General features: G+C 50.0%; 1 protein-coding gene across 1 annotated transcript in view; it reads right to left on the bottom strand.

The window, feature by feature from the left end:
* Positions 1–15,000, bottom strand: part of dock6 (dedicator of cytokinesis 6) — a 141,104-nt gene that overhangs the window by 20,951 nt on the left and 105,153 nt on the right. The window contains 2 exon segments of the mRNA XM_084328304.1: positions 13,667–13,810; positions 14,156–14,348. Of these exon segments, the coding sequence (XP_084184430.1) occupies positions 13,667–13,810; positions 14,156–14,348 (337 nt within the window).

Raw genomic sequence — 15,000 nt, 5'->3', positions numbered from 1 at the left:
CACCTTGTGTATACTGTACCTTGTGTATACTGCACCTTGTGAGTACTGCACCTTGTGTGTACTGCACCTTGTGTTTACTGCACCTTGTGTTTACTGCACCTTGTGTATACTGCACCTTGTGTATACTGCACCTTGTGTATACTGCACCTTGTGTATACTGCACCTTGTGTTTACTGCACCTTGTGTTTACTGCACCTTGTGTTTACTGCACCTTGTGTATACTGCACCTAGTGTATACTGCACCTTGTGTTTACTGCACCTTGTGTATACTGCACCTTGTGTATACTGCACCTTGTGTATACTGCACCTTGTGTATACTGCACCTAGTGTATACTGTACCTTGTGTATACTGCACCTAGTGTATACTGTACCTTGTGTATACTGCACCTTGTGTATACTGTACCTTGTGTTGTGAAGGGCCAGATTAAACCGAACATATATATTTATTTATATATATATATTTAATTGTATTTGTATATTCTCTAATATTCCCTGATATCCCTTGTATATTCCTTGTACAATATGCATTGAATATCCATTCTAGCCTACTGAACATCCCATAATAGTCTCCATTCTACTATTGGTCGAGACCTTGGTGCCAGGCTGCCATACCCCTCAGACCCAGTTCAAACGTACCGCTCGACATGTACGAACAAGTCCTAGTTCCGCGTAGGAATTTGGCTACCGCACCACTAATGGGACTATTTGTTCATAGTGCGTATATATACTGCGCTACTAAAGTAGGACTTTCTTTTCAGTCCAGTTTCTTACCCTCCAATAGAGTCACAGACGTAAAGCCTCCCCGCGACGCCACGTGTGGGAGTAAGGCCAAGTTCGCCTACCATCGGTATTGAGACATCGTGTATATTAATATTTGAATAGTCATATTTGGCACTATATCGTCGAGTTGGACGTAGTCTATTAAGCTAATAATAGTCTGTTAATATATAGTGCTTCGTGCGGTGAGAATACTACCGTAGTCAGTACCCCATCGTTTCGGGCAGAGAACTGGCTGCTTACCCAGGGTGGTTGACCCTATGTGAAGCTGCACCCGAGGAGCCCCAGAGCCGACGAGCGAGTGGACCTGTATACCGGATTATTCTACCGACGACAGCCCGCCTTCCCAGGCACGGATTATGCTTTGGATACTTTGATTATTCCATGGATAAAGACCCCCGACACTGCCGTGTGTTGGAACCCCCCCCCCTGGAGAGGACGCAAGGTGAGGAGACGCTCTGCAAGACGAGGTCGCTTCACGTCTCTCCCCCGTGGACCGGAGAGAGCCGGCCCACAAAGAGTCCACCTGCTTTCATCTGTGGTCCAAGGATCGCCGGCGCATTGAACGGCACTACAGTGGGTTCACCTGGGATACCCTTGGCCGGACGAGGCAGCCGGATTCTACCCCCCCCCCCCCCCTCCTACTCCTGTCGGCTTACAAGCGACCGGATTAACCCCCTCTAGTGTATCTAGTATAATCATTAAAGTATCATTGCTGTTATTCCTTAACTATTCCAGGTCGTATATTTACCACCTGCGCCTTCAGAGATTGGACATTCTCTATTGATATACCGACGAATACTCCTTGCCATAAAAGTGCATACTATTTCAATTCATAAATGTAATTAAGTGATTAAGTGCTTATTCTACACACCATCGCTGTGTAGAAATAAAGACCTGTTTCTAATTCGTACATTTGTGTTGGATCCGTTTCATCTACGTGAGAGTGTTCATGATAATATATTTATGCCGTGTACTGGGTGGCCGAATATTAAGTACAAAGGTAGTGGTAGTAAGTATCATATCTAGTAATACAGTCAGGGAATTGTACCCCTCAGTTACAATTGGTCCTTCGAGCCGGATGGTAATCAGTGTAATATTAATATAGTGTTATTAATATTGAAATGGCCTATGATGAACACTCCACGAAACGATCCTCCCAACCAACGCCCGCAGCGCGAACGACGGCTCCCTCAGTACTTAGAGGCTTACGCTGTCAGTCAACAACCTAGTCTTCTACTAACAGTAAACGCGGTAAAACTAGAAAGTAAAAGTATGTCTAACCCCAACGCCCAGACTACCCCGACCATAGAGGCCCCTACGGGCTCTAATGTAACTGACCAAGTTCACGGTGGGGACCAGTGGGAACCAGACATGACTTCACACCCCGCCAGTACTGAAGAAGTAGTCCCCGATGAGTCCCGGGAGGAATACAACGCTACCGAGAGAGAACTCGGCACGGAAGAAGACGGGGAGAGCACCGTGGAGATAGAGCTCCAAGGCTCCGCAAGGAGTACCCCGAGGGAAGGCTCCCCTATACAACCGCCTTCTCCCAGCGAGGCAGAGAGGACCCTACAGCAGGCCTTCCTCATCAGCCTGAACGCCGCTGCTGAACGCGACCGACTGCAGATCCAGCAGCGGAGCAAAGAAGAGCATATACGTCTAGAAATAAGACGCATTCAGATGGAAGAGAATGTGGCCCGAGAACGAGCCGGTGCTCAACGGGACGCAGCGCGCGACAGACAGCAGTCGCAACTAATAGAACAGCTGATCAGACGGACAACACCCTCTCCCTCCGCCAGAGGCTCCAGGAACTCGTCTAGACACACCTCCAGGGCGGCATCCCCTAGCCGAGTAAACAACCCTGAACTTGACCAACAGACGAGGTCTATACCCCCCACAGACCACCTCCCCCCACCGGTCCAAGCGAGACCTAGCAACCGGGAAGGAGCAGCATATCCTGTGGAGAGGCTAAACCAGAGACTACAAGCACTGGATGACCTAACTGAAGACGAAGAGGAAGAGGAGGAGAACCACGCCCGAAGACAGCACAGTACTCTACCGGACCAGGAGGTCCGGTACAGCCCAGGCTATACTCCCGCGGAGCTGCGCTACAGACCCCCGACTCTATACACGGGTGAGCACGACGCACGACCCGCACCGAGGAACAGCACCTGGACAAGCGGGCCATGGTACACTGCCGGTACCAGCCCATACCAAGGAGCGGGAGGAGACTCGCCTAGGAGGCCTCTCCCCCAACGCTCGCCGATGTATCCACAGTCAGCGTCATACATTGGCACGCCTATGGTACCCGACTTCACCCAAGAGAACCGGGCCCAGTATACAGAACTCCGCATGTGTCTGGAGACCATGTTGGTGGATGTATTGGATGAACGCCACAAATACGCCATCCTACTGAAGCACTTAAAGGTACCCCGCGCACATAATATAGCGCTCGCCTACGCGACTTCCACCACCCCATACACAGCAGCGCTGGTAGCATTGGACCAGAGGTATGGGCGCATATGGGATTACGTGATCCAGGAGATCCAACACATCGACCGCTTACCCCCAGCAATAGACAATCGAGCACTGGACGACCTGTCCATCAGAGTGCAGTCCCTGGTAGGGATGTTGGGAGCGCAAAGAGAGAAGGGGAGGCATGAACTTTACGCCAACTCAAATGTGGAAAGGATCCTGGAGAAGCTGCCGCCCGCTCGTCAGGAGCGCTTTAGGCGGCAGAGGGACCACAGAGACCCGAATGGCCCCGAACCGAACCTCCTCGATCTAGCCGACTTCCTGGCGAGAGAAGTCAGCAGCCTACGGCTAGATACATTCGGACGGAGCACCCCTGGCTCCAGAGAAGGAACCAGACGACTAAATGATGGAAGAAGATCGGTGACTGTGATGCACCAATCGGAGTCAGTACCGAGCAGCAGGAGCCACAGTACCCCCTCCAGAACGGAGAAGTGGAAGATAGTGTGCCCCTACTGTGAGAAAGAACACTGGCTAGCGCAATGTGACTCCTTCCCCAAGCTGAACGCGGAGGAAGCAGGTCAATGGATAAAGTCCAACAAGCGCTGTTTTCGCTGTGCGCGCTCACACATGGCAGCCGAATGCCGCTTAAAGAAAAGGTGCACCAAGTGCGATGGAGCCCATCTGGACATACTTCACGACAGTAACAGACGGCGCCCTTCACCTGCACCATCCAGCCGCAAAGCGAGCGTCATGTACATCGATCCCGCCAGCAGCAGTGGAGCCCGAGTACTCCTAAAAGTAGTGCGTGTGACACTAAGCTACCAGAATAAAGTCCTGGACACTTACGCCGTCCTCGATGACGGGTCAGAGAAGACCCTGCTGCTCGCCTCCGCTGCGGCCCAGCTAGGGCTGCGGGGAAGCGAAACCCAAATGACAATTCGGACAATAAGACGAGATTTGAAGACGATAAAGGGCGAGAATGTCTCATTCTCTATCGCAGCAAGCGGCCAGCCTGAGCGACGGTACCAGATTGCAGACGCTTTCACCAGCCAAGAAATAGGACTGTCGCGGTACACATACCCCGTCGCCAAGCTGATGGAGAAATATGCACATCTGCGCAAGTTACCGATCCCGCTCATAGACAATGCTATGCCGACCCTGTTGATAGGCTCCGACCATGCAGACCTCATTGTCCCGATAGACCGGGTTCATCCCGGACCCCGAGGCTGCCCTGCAGCAGTCGAGACCCGTTTGGGATGGACTCTCCAAGGCCCGCTCGCCAAATCTCTCAACCGAAGTACAGCCACTAGATGTCTCCACTCCCGAGTCACAGAGGGAGAAACCGCACTCCTGCAACACGTAGAGCGGCTATGGACCTTGGAACAAATGCCCTTTAAGAACGGAAAGAAAGACATTCGCTCTAAAGATGACATTTACGCAATTCACCTCCTCGAGACAGGGACCAAGAGAGTCCCGGTCAACGGCGTGTTGAGATACGCCACGCCACTCCTGCGGCGAGAAGGAATGCCTACTTTCCACGCCAAGACAGACGCCACAGAACGGTACCTGCTGAACACGGAGCGGCGCTTAGCCAAGAACCCCGCCCAAGAGAGTGTATACCGCGCTGAGATTGAGAAGCTCATCACAGCGGGACACGTCACAAAGATGGACATTAAAGAGGCTGACCAGACCACTGAATCGTGGTACGTGCCCCACCACAAGGTCCATCACAACGGTAAAGACCGCATAGTATTTAACTGCAGCTACCAGATCGGATCCCAAAATCTGAATAAAGAGTTACTGCCCGGTCCCACACTCGGCCCCTCCCTACTCGGCGTTCTACTCCGCTTCCGCCAGGAAAAGGTGGCCATCAGCGGGGACATTAAAGGAATGTTCCTGCAGGTGAGATTAGTAGAGGCGGACAAGCCCCTGTTACGGTTCCTATGGAGAGAGAAGCCAGGAGATGAGCACCCAGCCATCTACCAATGGGAAGTCCTCCCCTTCGGAACGACGTGCAGCCCCTGCTGTGCGACATTTGCACTACAGAAACATGTAGCAGAGGACCCAGCAGCGGACGAAGAGGTCCGACACAGCGTAAAGAAAACAGCTTCTACGTAGACAACTGTCTACAAAGCCTTTCAACCCAGGAAGAAGCCGAGGCTCTCCTGATTAAACTCCGCGCCTCATTGATCAAAGGCGGCTTTGATCTCAGGCAGTGGGCCAGCAGCGATCCGCAAGTACTGCGCAGCCTCTCCTCCGAGGACAAGGCAGCCAGCAGCGAAACCTGGATGGCTACAATCCCGGGAGAAGCCCAGGAGATGACCCTGGGATTGGTGTGGCGATTCAAAACAGATTCGCTTCACTACAGACACAAGCCCCTGACTACGGAGCAGGGAAGGCCGGCGGCGGCGCCGACCACCAGACGGAGTGTGTACACAACACTCGCCCGACAATATGACCCGCTAGGATGTATTCTACCGTACACCACCAGGGCAAAAATGATTGTACGAGCATTGTGGGACAAGGACCAGGGCTGGGACGACCCCATTCCCGCACACCTTGCATCCACCTGGAGAGAGTGGGAGATGGAGCTCCACTCACTCCCAGGCGTTAATATGCGCCGAAGCTACTTCCCACCCACGGTGAGGCCAGAGACATGTAAAATGGACTTACACGTCTTCAGTGACGCCTCAGAGGTCGCATACGGATCAGTAGCCTACTTGCGGGCCCAAGACCAGGGGGGAGAGATCTACACAGCATTTGTCCTCGCCCGCTCGAGAATAGCCCCACGCAAGCAACAATCTATCCCACGTCTAGAGCTCTGCGCAGCCCTAGCCGGAGCGCACCTAGCCACGCTCATCCAACGTGAGCTCACCATACCGGTGTCTAGAACAATCCTGTGGTCAGATTCCACGACGGTACTCGCCTGGATCAAATCGGACTCATGCAAGTACAAAGTCTTCGTGGGAGTCAGAGTCACCGAGATTCAAGACTTAACCGAAGAGTTAACCGGAGAAACAGAGTGGCGCTACGTTGATACAAAACAGAACCCAGCTGACGTCATCACCCGGGGGATGCCCCTGGATGACCTCACCCGTCGCAATGTCTACAGTGACGGCCCCGCATTCCTAAGACTCCCGGAAGGACAGTGGCCCATGCCTATCCCGAGGGAAGCAAGTCCAGAGGAGGTGGAAATTAAGAAGTCTGTGTTCTGTGGATTGAGCACCGTAGCCTCCACCGACCCTAACATAGACGATTGCACGTCCATAGAGAGTGCACAACAAAGAACATTCCTGCGGTACCACCCGGAGTGCAAGTCCCCCGCTGATATGTCAGCAGCTAACTACGAGGAAGCAGAATTGCTTCTACTGCAGCGAGCCCAGAGAGACTCGTTCCCCGATGAATTGGCCTGTCTACAGGGAGGAAAGCCCGTCCCATCCGACAGCAGATTAATTCATCTGGCCCCCGAGAGCGACGCTCATACCCTCATCAGAGTGGGTGGTCGCCTACGCAGAGCCCCCAACACACTCCTGATGGGGCGGCTAGATCCTGCATTACCACAGACAATGTACCGGCCTGAAGAAGCGAACGGCCGACGAATGTGGAGGTACAGCCAAGTATTAGCCGACAAGTTTTGGAACAGTTTCCTACTCAAGTTCAAGTTCAAGTTCTTTAATAGTTGTCATACAGAAGTACAGAATACTTTCATACAAAATGCTTCTTACTGTTACGCTCCAGAGACTGTGCTAGACAAGATAGTATCAAATAACATAATAACATAATATAGCATGAATTTAGAAGAAGAAAATGAGGTCACAGTGTTCGGTATAGACATATGTACAATGTTCTGAGTTACCATATAATATACAATACACAATACTATGCAGTGTACTAATGTACAGTACTATCTAGTGCAAAGCAGAAATGGGATGAGGTACAATTTTAGGTACAATTTACAGTAAGGTGTACGAGTTGTAGTGCAATCCTTCATCCATAAATATAAAGTGTGGGGAGTGGGTGCTACAGTGTGTTTGTTTAAAGTGGGTGTGTGCTATAAAGTGTGTGGAGTGGGTGCTACAGTGTGTTTGTTTAAAGTGGGTGTGTGCGTGTGGATGTGTGTGCTATGTGCGTTTGGTGGTTGTTGTTGTGTAGTGTTCATTCATTGTTCGTTTAGCAGCCTGATGGCCTGGGGATAGAAGCTACTTCTGAGTCTTTCTGTGCTCGCCTTGAGACTCCTGTATCGCTTGCCTGACCGCAGCAGTTCGAAGAGGCAGTTGTTCGGGTGACTGGAGTCTTTAATGATTCTCTTAGCCTTGCCCTTGCAACGCTTGTAGTAAATGTTCTGGAGGGTGGGGAGCCCCCCTCCAATTGTGCGTTCGGCTGAACGTGTCACTCTTTGTAGTCTGCTTTGGTCTTTTGCAGTGCTATTCCCAAACCAGGAGGTGATGTTGCCGGTCAAGATGCTCTCTATTGTACATGAGTAGAAGTTCTTAAGGATCTTCTGGCTGACTTGGAACTTCCTTAGGCGCCTGAGGAAGTAGAGGCGTTGTCGTGCCTTCTTCACCACACTGTTAATGTGTGTGGTCCATGTCAAGTCCTCGGATATGTAGGCTCCGAGGTACTTGAAGCTGTTGACTCTCTCAACCGGTGCCCCGTCGATGCTGAGGGGGCTGTAGTCCTTGACCCCCGACCTCCTGAAGTCCACAATCATCTCCTTTGTTTTGCTGACGTTCAGGGAGAGGCTGTTTTCCTGGCACCATCCCGCCAGGACCTTGACCTCTTCCAGGTAGGCCCTCTCGTCGTTGGCAGAGATCAGGCCCACCACCACTGTGTCGTCAGCAAATTTGACGATTGTATTGCTACTCCGCTGAGCCACACAGTCGTGTGTGTACAGGGAGTAGAGGAGGGGACTCAGAACACAGCCCTGGGGGGCCCCTATGTTGAGGGTGATGGATGAGGAGGTGCAGTTGCCTGCTCTCACCACCTGGGGTCTGCCAGTCAGGAAGTCCAAGACCCACTGGCAGAGGTCATAGCCCAAGCCCAGGTCCCTGAGCTTGGCTATGAGTATGGAGGGGACTATGGTATTGAATGCCGAGCTGTAGTCGATGAATAGCATTCTCACATAGTTCCCCTGCCTCTTGTCCAGGTGTGATGCTGCTGTGTGCAGCACATGGGATATGGCGTCCTCCGTGGACCTGTTGGGGCGGTATGCAAATTGCAGGGGGTCCATGTTGATGGGGAGGGAGGAGCAGATGTAGCCCTTTACTAGCTTCTCAAAGCACTTCATGGCTATGGAGGTGAGAGCTACAGGGCGGTAGTCGTTGAGGCAAGCAGGCTTGGATTTTTTGGGTACAGGGATAATAGTGGACTTCTTCAGGCAGGTGGGGATGACAGCCTGTTCTAAGGACAGGTTAAATATGTCAGTGAATACTGGGGCCAGTTGGTCGGCACAGACTTTTAGGACGCGGCCGAGGATGCCGTCCGGACCTGCTGCCTTCCTGATATTCACTTTTTTAAAGGTCCGCCTCACCTCATGCTCTGTTACCCTGAACACTGCGCCTCCATCAGCAGCCGACCCCCCCCCCCCCATTGCCGAGGCTTGTGAGCTGGTGTTGTTATTACCAGCATCAAACCTCGCATAGAAGGTATTGAGGTCGTTTGCTAAGGAGATGTCACTGTTCAGTTTGAGGGAGGCGCCTTTGTAGTCTGTCATCGTTTTGAGCCCCTGCCACATAGCTCTAGAGTCAGCTTGTTCAAACTGGAGTTCAATTTTATCCCTGTAGCGCCGTTTGGCCTCTGACACTGTCCTCCTTACGTTGTGTCGCGCCACCTTGTGGTCATTCATGTTGCCTGCCACTAGGCCGTCATTGTATGCTTTGGTGCGCTCTCTCAGAGCTTCACGGACGGATTTGTCTACCCAGGGTTTTTGATTTGGGTAAACTTTCATTTTGGTAGTGGGGATTGTTTCTTTCACCCTAGTACAGACATAGTCCAGCACTGTCTCCGTGTAGGCATTAATGTTATCTGTGTCGCGGAACACAATCCAGTCTGTGTGGTGAAACACTGACCGGATCGTCTCTTCTGACGTCAGATCCCATTTCTGCACCTCTCGCGAGACTACGGGAGTACTTTTAATTCTCTGTCTATACTTTGGTGAAAGGAAAATTGATGCGTGATCTGACTTGCCAAAGCCACTATCAGAATGAGCCTTGTAGCCACCTTTAAATTGCGTGTAACAGTGATCTAGGATGTTACCGCCTCTGGTGTTGCAAGTCACATGCTGATAGAAGTCGGGCAATACCTTTCTCAGATTGGCGCTATTGAAATCTCCCAGTACTAAAATGGCGGCGTTAACGTTAGCCACTTGTATTCTATTTACCTCGTCGTGTAGTCTGGAGAGCGCAACCTTGTTGCTGGCTTGCGGTGGAATATACACTCCGACCAGGACGATCGCCGTTAACTCCCTCGGGAGGAAGAAAGGACGACACTTGATGGTTATATATTCCAGTTCTGGGGAGCAGTGGTTGGATAATTCCTTCACGTTCGTTGGATCACTCCAATTTTTGTTAAACATGAAGGCAATACCTCCTCCACGTTGTTTACCGGACTCTGATGATGTCCGATCCTTTCTATGGATAAAGAAGTGATCCGCTGGTTGAATTGCGTGATCTGGAACCTCCGGTGTGAGCCATGTTTCGGTGAAGCAAAGGATATTGCAGTCCCTAACGTCTCTTTGATATTGAATCCTTGCTCGGATGTCATCCAGTTTATTGTCTATTGATTGTACATTGGCTAGCAATATACTGGGAAGTGGTGTACGGTGGCGTCTGGATCTCAGCCTGTTTCGGATCCCAGCCCTCTTTCCTCGTCGTCTTTTCCTGGGCTCTGGGAACAAAGGGTCTGGTCCTAGTCTCCGGAGAATTTCTTCAGGCCATTGGTGTGGTTCGGAAAGCTGATCCAGCGAGTAATCCAGTTGGTAAGTTTCCCGTAATCCAATGTCTATGAGTGACTGACGGTCATATACATTAAATGCACCAACAGTTGGTACGCACAAAACTCTAAAAACTATAAATATTAACAAAAGTAAACACAGTCTCGACGGAGCGAACAGAGAGGCAGCCGATCGGGGCGGCGCCATTTGTAACTGCACTACCTACCGTCTCTACAGACCCGCCAGAAGTGGGTAAAGGAGAGAGACAATTTGACAGAAGGAACAGTCGTCATGATTATTGATCAATCACTGCCCAGAGCTATGTGGCCGGCCGGCCGCGTAAGCAAAGTGATCACCGGTGCCGACGGCAAGGTCCGAGCAGCTGAAGTGCTCGTCCAGGGTCGCCCTTACACCCGTCCCGTGGCAAGGCTCATAGAACTGCCTCGACTCCCAGACACAATCGATGATGACCATGACCCTACAACCCTATGACTTTGTGAAGTTGACTGACCCCTACAGCAAACCCTTATGTGTAAATAGACAACGCGATTAATCTGTCTCTGTTTAACTGATTAGGTCTGGGACCTATTCAGGGGGTGGCTGTTGTGAAGGGCCAGATTAAACCGAATATATATATTTATTTATATATATATATTTAATTGTATTTGTATATTCTCTAATATTCCCTGATATCCCTTGTATATTCCTTGTACAATATGCATTGAATATCCATTCTAGCCTACTGAACATCCCATAATAGTCTCCATTCTACTATTGGTCGAGACCTTGGTGCCAGGCTGCCATACCCCTCAGACCCAGTTCAAACGTACCGCTCGACATGTACGAACAAGTCCTAGTTCCGCGTAGGAATTTGGCTACCGCACCACTAATGGGACTATTTGTTCATAGTGCGTATATATACTGCGCTACTAAAGTAGGACTTTCTTTTCAGTCCAGTTTCTTACCCTCCAATAGAGTCACAGACGTAAAGCCTCCCCGCGACGCCACGTGTGGGAGTAAGGCCAAGTTCGCCTACCATCGGTATTGAGACATCGTGTATATTAATATTTGAATAGTCATATTTGGCACTATATCGTCGAGTTGGACGTAGTCTATTAAGCTAATAATAGTCTGTTAATATATAGTGCTTCGTGCGGTGAGAATACTACCGTAGTCAGTACCCCATCGTTTCGGGCAGAGAACTGGCTGCTTACCCAGGGTGGTTGACCCTATGTGAAGCTGCACCCGAGGAGCCCCAGAGCCGACGAGCGAGTGGACCTGTATACCGGATTATTCTACCGACGACAGCCCGCCTTCCCAGGCACGGATTATGCTTTGGATACTTTGATTATTCCATGGATAAAGACCCCCGACACTGCCGTGTGTTGGAACCCCCCCCCCTGGAGAGGACGCAAGGTGAGGAGACGCTCTGCAAGACGAGGTCGCTTCACGTCTCTCCCCCGTGGACCGGAGAGAGCCGGCCCACAAAGAGTCCACCTGCTTTCATCTGTGGTCCAAGGATCGCCGGCGCATTGAACGGCACTACAGTGGGCTCACCTGGGATACCCTTGGCCGGACGAGGCAGCCGGATTCTACCCCCCCCCCCCTCCTACTCCTGTCGGCTTACAAGCGACCGGATTAACCCCCTCTAGTGTATCTAGTATAATCATTAAAGTATCATTGCTGTTATTCCTTAACTATTCCAGGTCGTATATTTACCACCTGCGCCTTCAGAGATTGGACATTCTCTATTGATATACCGACGAATACTCCTTGCCATAAAAGTGCATACTATTTCAATTCATAAATGTAATTAAGTGATTAAGTGCTTATTCTACACACCATCGCTGTGTAGAAATAAAGACCTGTTTCTAATTCGTACATTTGTGTTGGATCCGTTTCATCTACGTGAGAGTGTTCATGATAATATATTTATGCCGTGTACTGGGTGGCCGAATATTAAGTACAAAGGTAGTGGTAGTAAGTATCATATCTAGTAATACAGTCAGGGAATTGTACCCCTCAGTTACACCTTGTGTATACTGTACCTTGTGTATACTGCACCTAGTGTATACTGTACCTTGTGTATACTGTACCTTGTGTATACTGTACCTTGTGTATACTGCACCTAGTGTATACTGTACCTTGTGTATACTGTACCTTGTGTATACTGCACCTAGTGTATACTGTACCTTGTGTATACTGCACCTTGTGTATACTGTACCTTGTGTATACTGCACCTAGTGTATACTGTACCTTGTGTATACTGCACCTTGTGTATACTGCACCTTGTGTATACTGTACCTTGTGTATACTGCACCTTGTGTTTACTGCACCTTGTGTTTACTGCACCTTGTGTTTACTGCACCTTGTGTATACTGCACCTTGTGTATACTGCACCTTGTGTTTACTGCACCTTGTGTTTACTGCACCTTGTGTATACTGCACCTTGTGTATACTGCACCTTGTGTTTACTGCACCTTGTGTTTACTGCACCTTGTGTTTACTGCACCTTGTGTATACTGCACCTTGTGTATACTGCACCTTGTGTTTACTGCACCTTGTGTTTACTGCACCTTGTGTATACTGCACCTTGTGTATACTGCACCTTGTGTGTACTGCACCTTGTGTATACTGCACCTTGTGTATACTGCACCTTGTGTTTACTGCACCTTGTGTTTACTGCACCTTGTGTATACTGCACCTTGTGTATACTGCACCTTGTGTATACTGCACCTAGTGTATACTGCACCTTGTTAGTACCATGTTAAAGGAGTTTAGTATGTTAAAGGAGTTTAGTACCATGTTAAAGGGGTTTAGTACCATGTTAAAGGGGTTTAGTACCATGTTAAAGGAGTTTAGTACCATGTTAAAGGAGTTTAGTACCATGTTAAAGGGGTTTAGTACCATGTTAAAGGAGTTTAGTACCATGTTAAAGGGGTTTAGTACCATGTTAAAGGGGGTTTAGTACCATTAAAGGGGTTTAGTGCCATGTTAAAGGAGTTTAGTACCATTAAAGGGGTTTAGTGCCATGTTAAAGGGGTTTAGTGCCATGTTAAAGGACCATGTTAAAGGGGTTTAGTACCATGTTAAAGGGGTTTAGTACCATGTTAAAGGGGTTTAGTACCATGTTAAAGGGGTTTAGTACCATGTTAAAGGGGTTAAAGGGGTTTAGTACCATGTTAAAGGGGTTTAGTACCATGTTAAAGGGGGTTTAGTACCATGTTAAAGGAGTTTAGTACCATGTTAAAGGAGTTTAGTACCATGTTAAAGGGGTTTAGTACCATGTTAAAGGAGTTTAGTACCATGTTAAAGGGGGTTTAGTACCATGTTAAAGGGGGTTTAGTACCATGTTAAAGGAGTTAAAGGGGTTTAGTACCATGTTAAAGGACCATGTTAAAGGGGTTTAGTACCATGTTAAAGGACCATGTTAAAGGGGTTTAGTACCATGTTAAAGGACATGTTAAAGGGGTTTAGTACCATGTTAAAGGAGGACGCCGCCTGCTCCAGGAGGCCCACCAGGCCCGACTCGCTGAAGTACTTCCCCGTGCAGATGCCCTCCTCCTCGGGGGACAGGATGTCGTCGGACACGGCAGACTCCTCCAGCACGTTGGACGAGATGTTCTGCAGGTCAGAGCGGTCGAGATCAATCAAATCAAATCAAATCACATTTATCTGTAAGGCCCGACGACACACGTTAATGTCCCCGTGGGGCCGGACACGTCTTCATTAACCAAGTCAAGAAGAAACATCACAATGAATCAAGAACAAAACAAAAACACCATAAAGTCCAACATTTTTTAAATAAATAAAATAAATTAACGCAACACTCCCAGACTCACTAAAAACCTAGCAATAGGAAAAAATGCACCACAGGCAATGTGGAGGAGAGAAACCTTCGAAGGGCCGTTCAAGGGGGGTGACATCATTTGACCGTAAGGCGACCGTTCAGCCAATCACAACACTGACCTGGAAGGTGACGCAGCCGATGGGCAGGTAGCGGCAGTCCTCCAGCATGTTCAGGTACTCGGCCACCAGGGCGGCGCTGTGCACCAGGCAGTGGGCGGCCTCCGCGTGGTTCCCCCTCTCGGAGTGCTTCCCCGCCATGTTCTGTAGCCAGGTGAGGCGCAGGTCCGGGGAGTTCTGGTAGCCCTTAGCGATCCTGATGACACACGCAACACAGGTGAGTTCTGGTAGCCCTTAGCGATCCTGGTGACACAACACAGGTGAGTTCTGGTAGCCCTTAGCGATCCTGATGACACACGCAACACAGGTGAGTTCTGGTAGCCCTTAGTGATCCTGGTGACACACGCAACACAGGTGAGTTCTGGTAGCCCTTAGCGATCCTGAGGACACACGCAACACAGGTGAGTTCTGGTAGCCCTTAGTGATCCTGATGACACACGCAACACAGGTGAGTTCTGGTAGCCCTTAGCGATCCTGATGACACACGACGCAACACAGGTGAGTTCTGGTAGCCCTTAGTGATCCTGGTGACACAACACAGGTGAGTTCTGGTAGCCCTTAGCGATCCTGGTGACACAACACAGGTGAGTTCTGGTAGCCCTTAGCGATCCTGGTGACACACGACGCAACACAGGTGAGTTCTGGTAGCCCTTAGTGATCCTGGTGACACAACACAGGTGAGTTCTGGTAGCCCTTAGTGATCCTGATGACACACGCAACACAGGTGAGTTCTGGTAGCCCTTAGCGATCCTGATGACACACGACGCAACACAGGTGAGTTCTGGTAGCCCTTAGCGATCCTGGTGACACACGCAACACAGGTGAGTTCTGGTAGCCCTTAGCGATCC

This window comes from Notolepis coatsorum (assembly GCF_963971535.1).
Source record: "Notolepis coatsorum genome assembly, chromosome: 14".
NCBI classification, from domain to species: Eukaryota; Metazoa; Chordata; class Actinopteri; order Aulopiformes; family Paralepididae; genus Notolepis; species Notolepis coatsorum.
The sequence above is the reverse complement of the archived record's forward strand: the minus strand, read 5'-3'. Positions and strand labels throughout refer to the sequence as shown.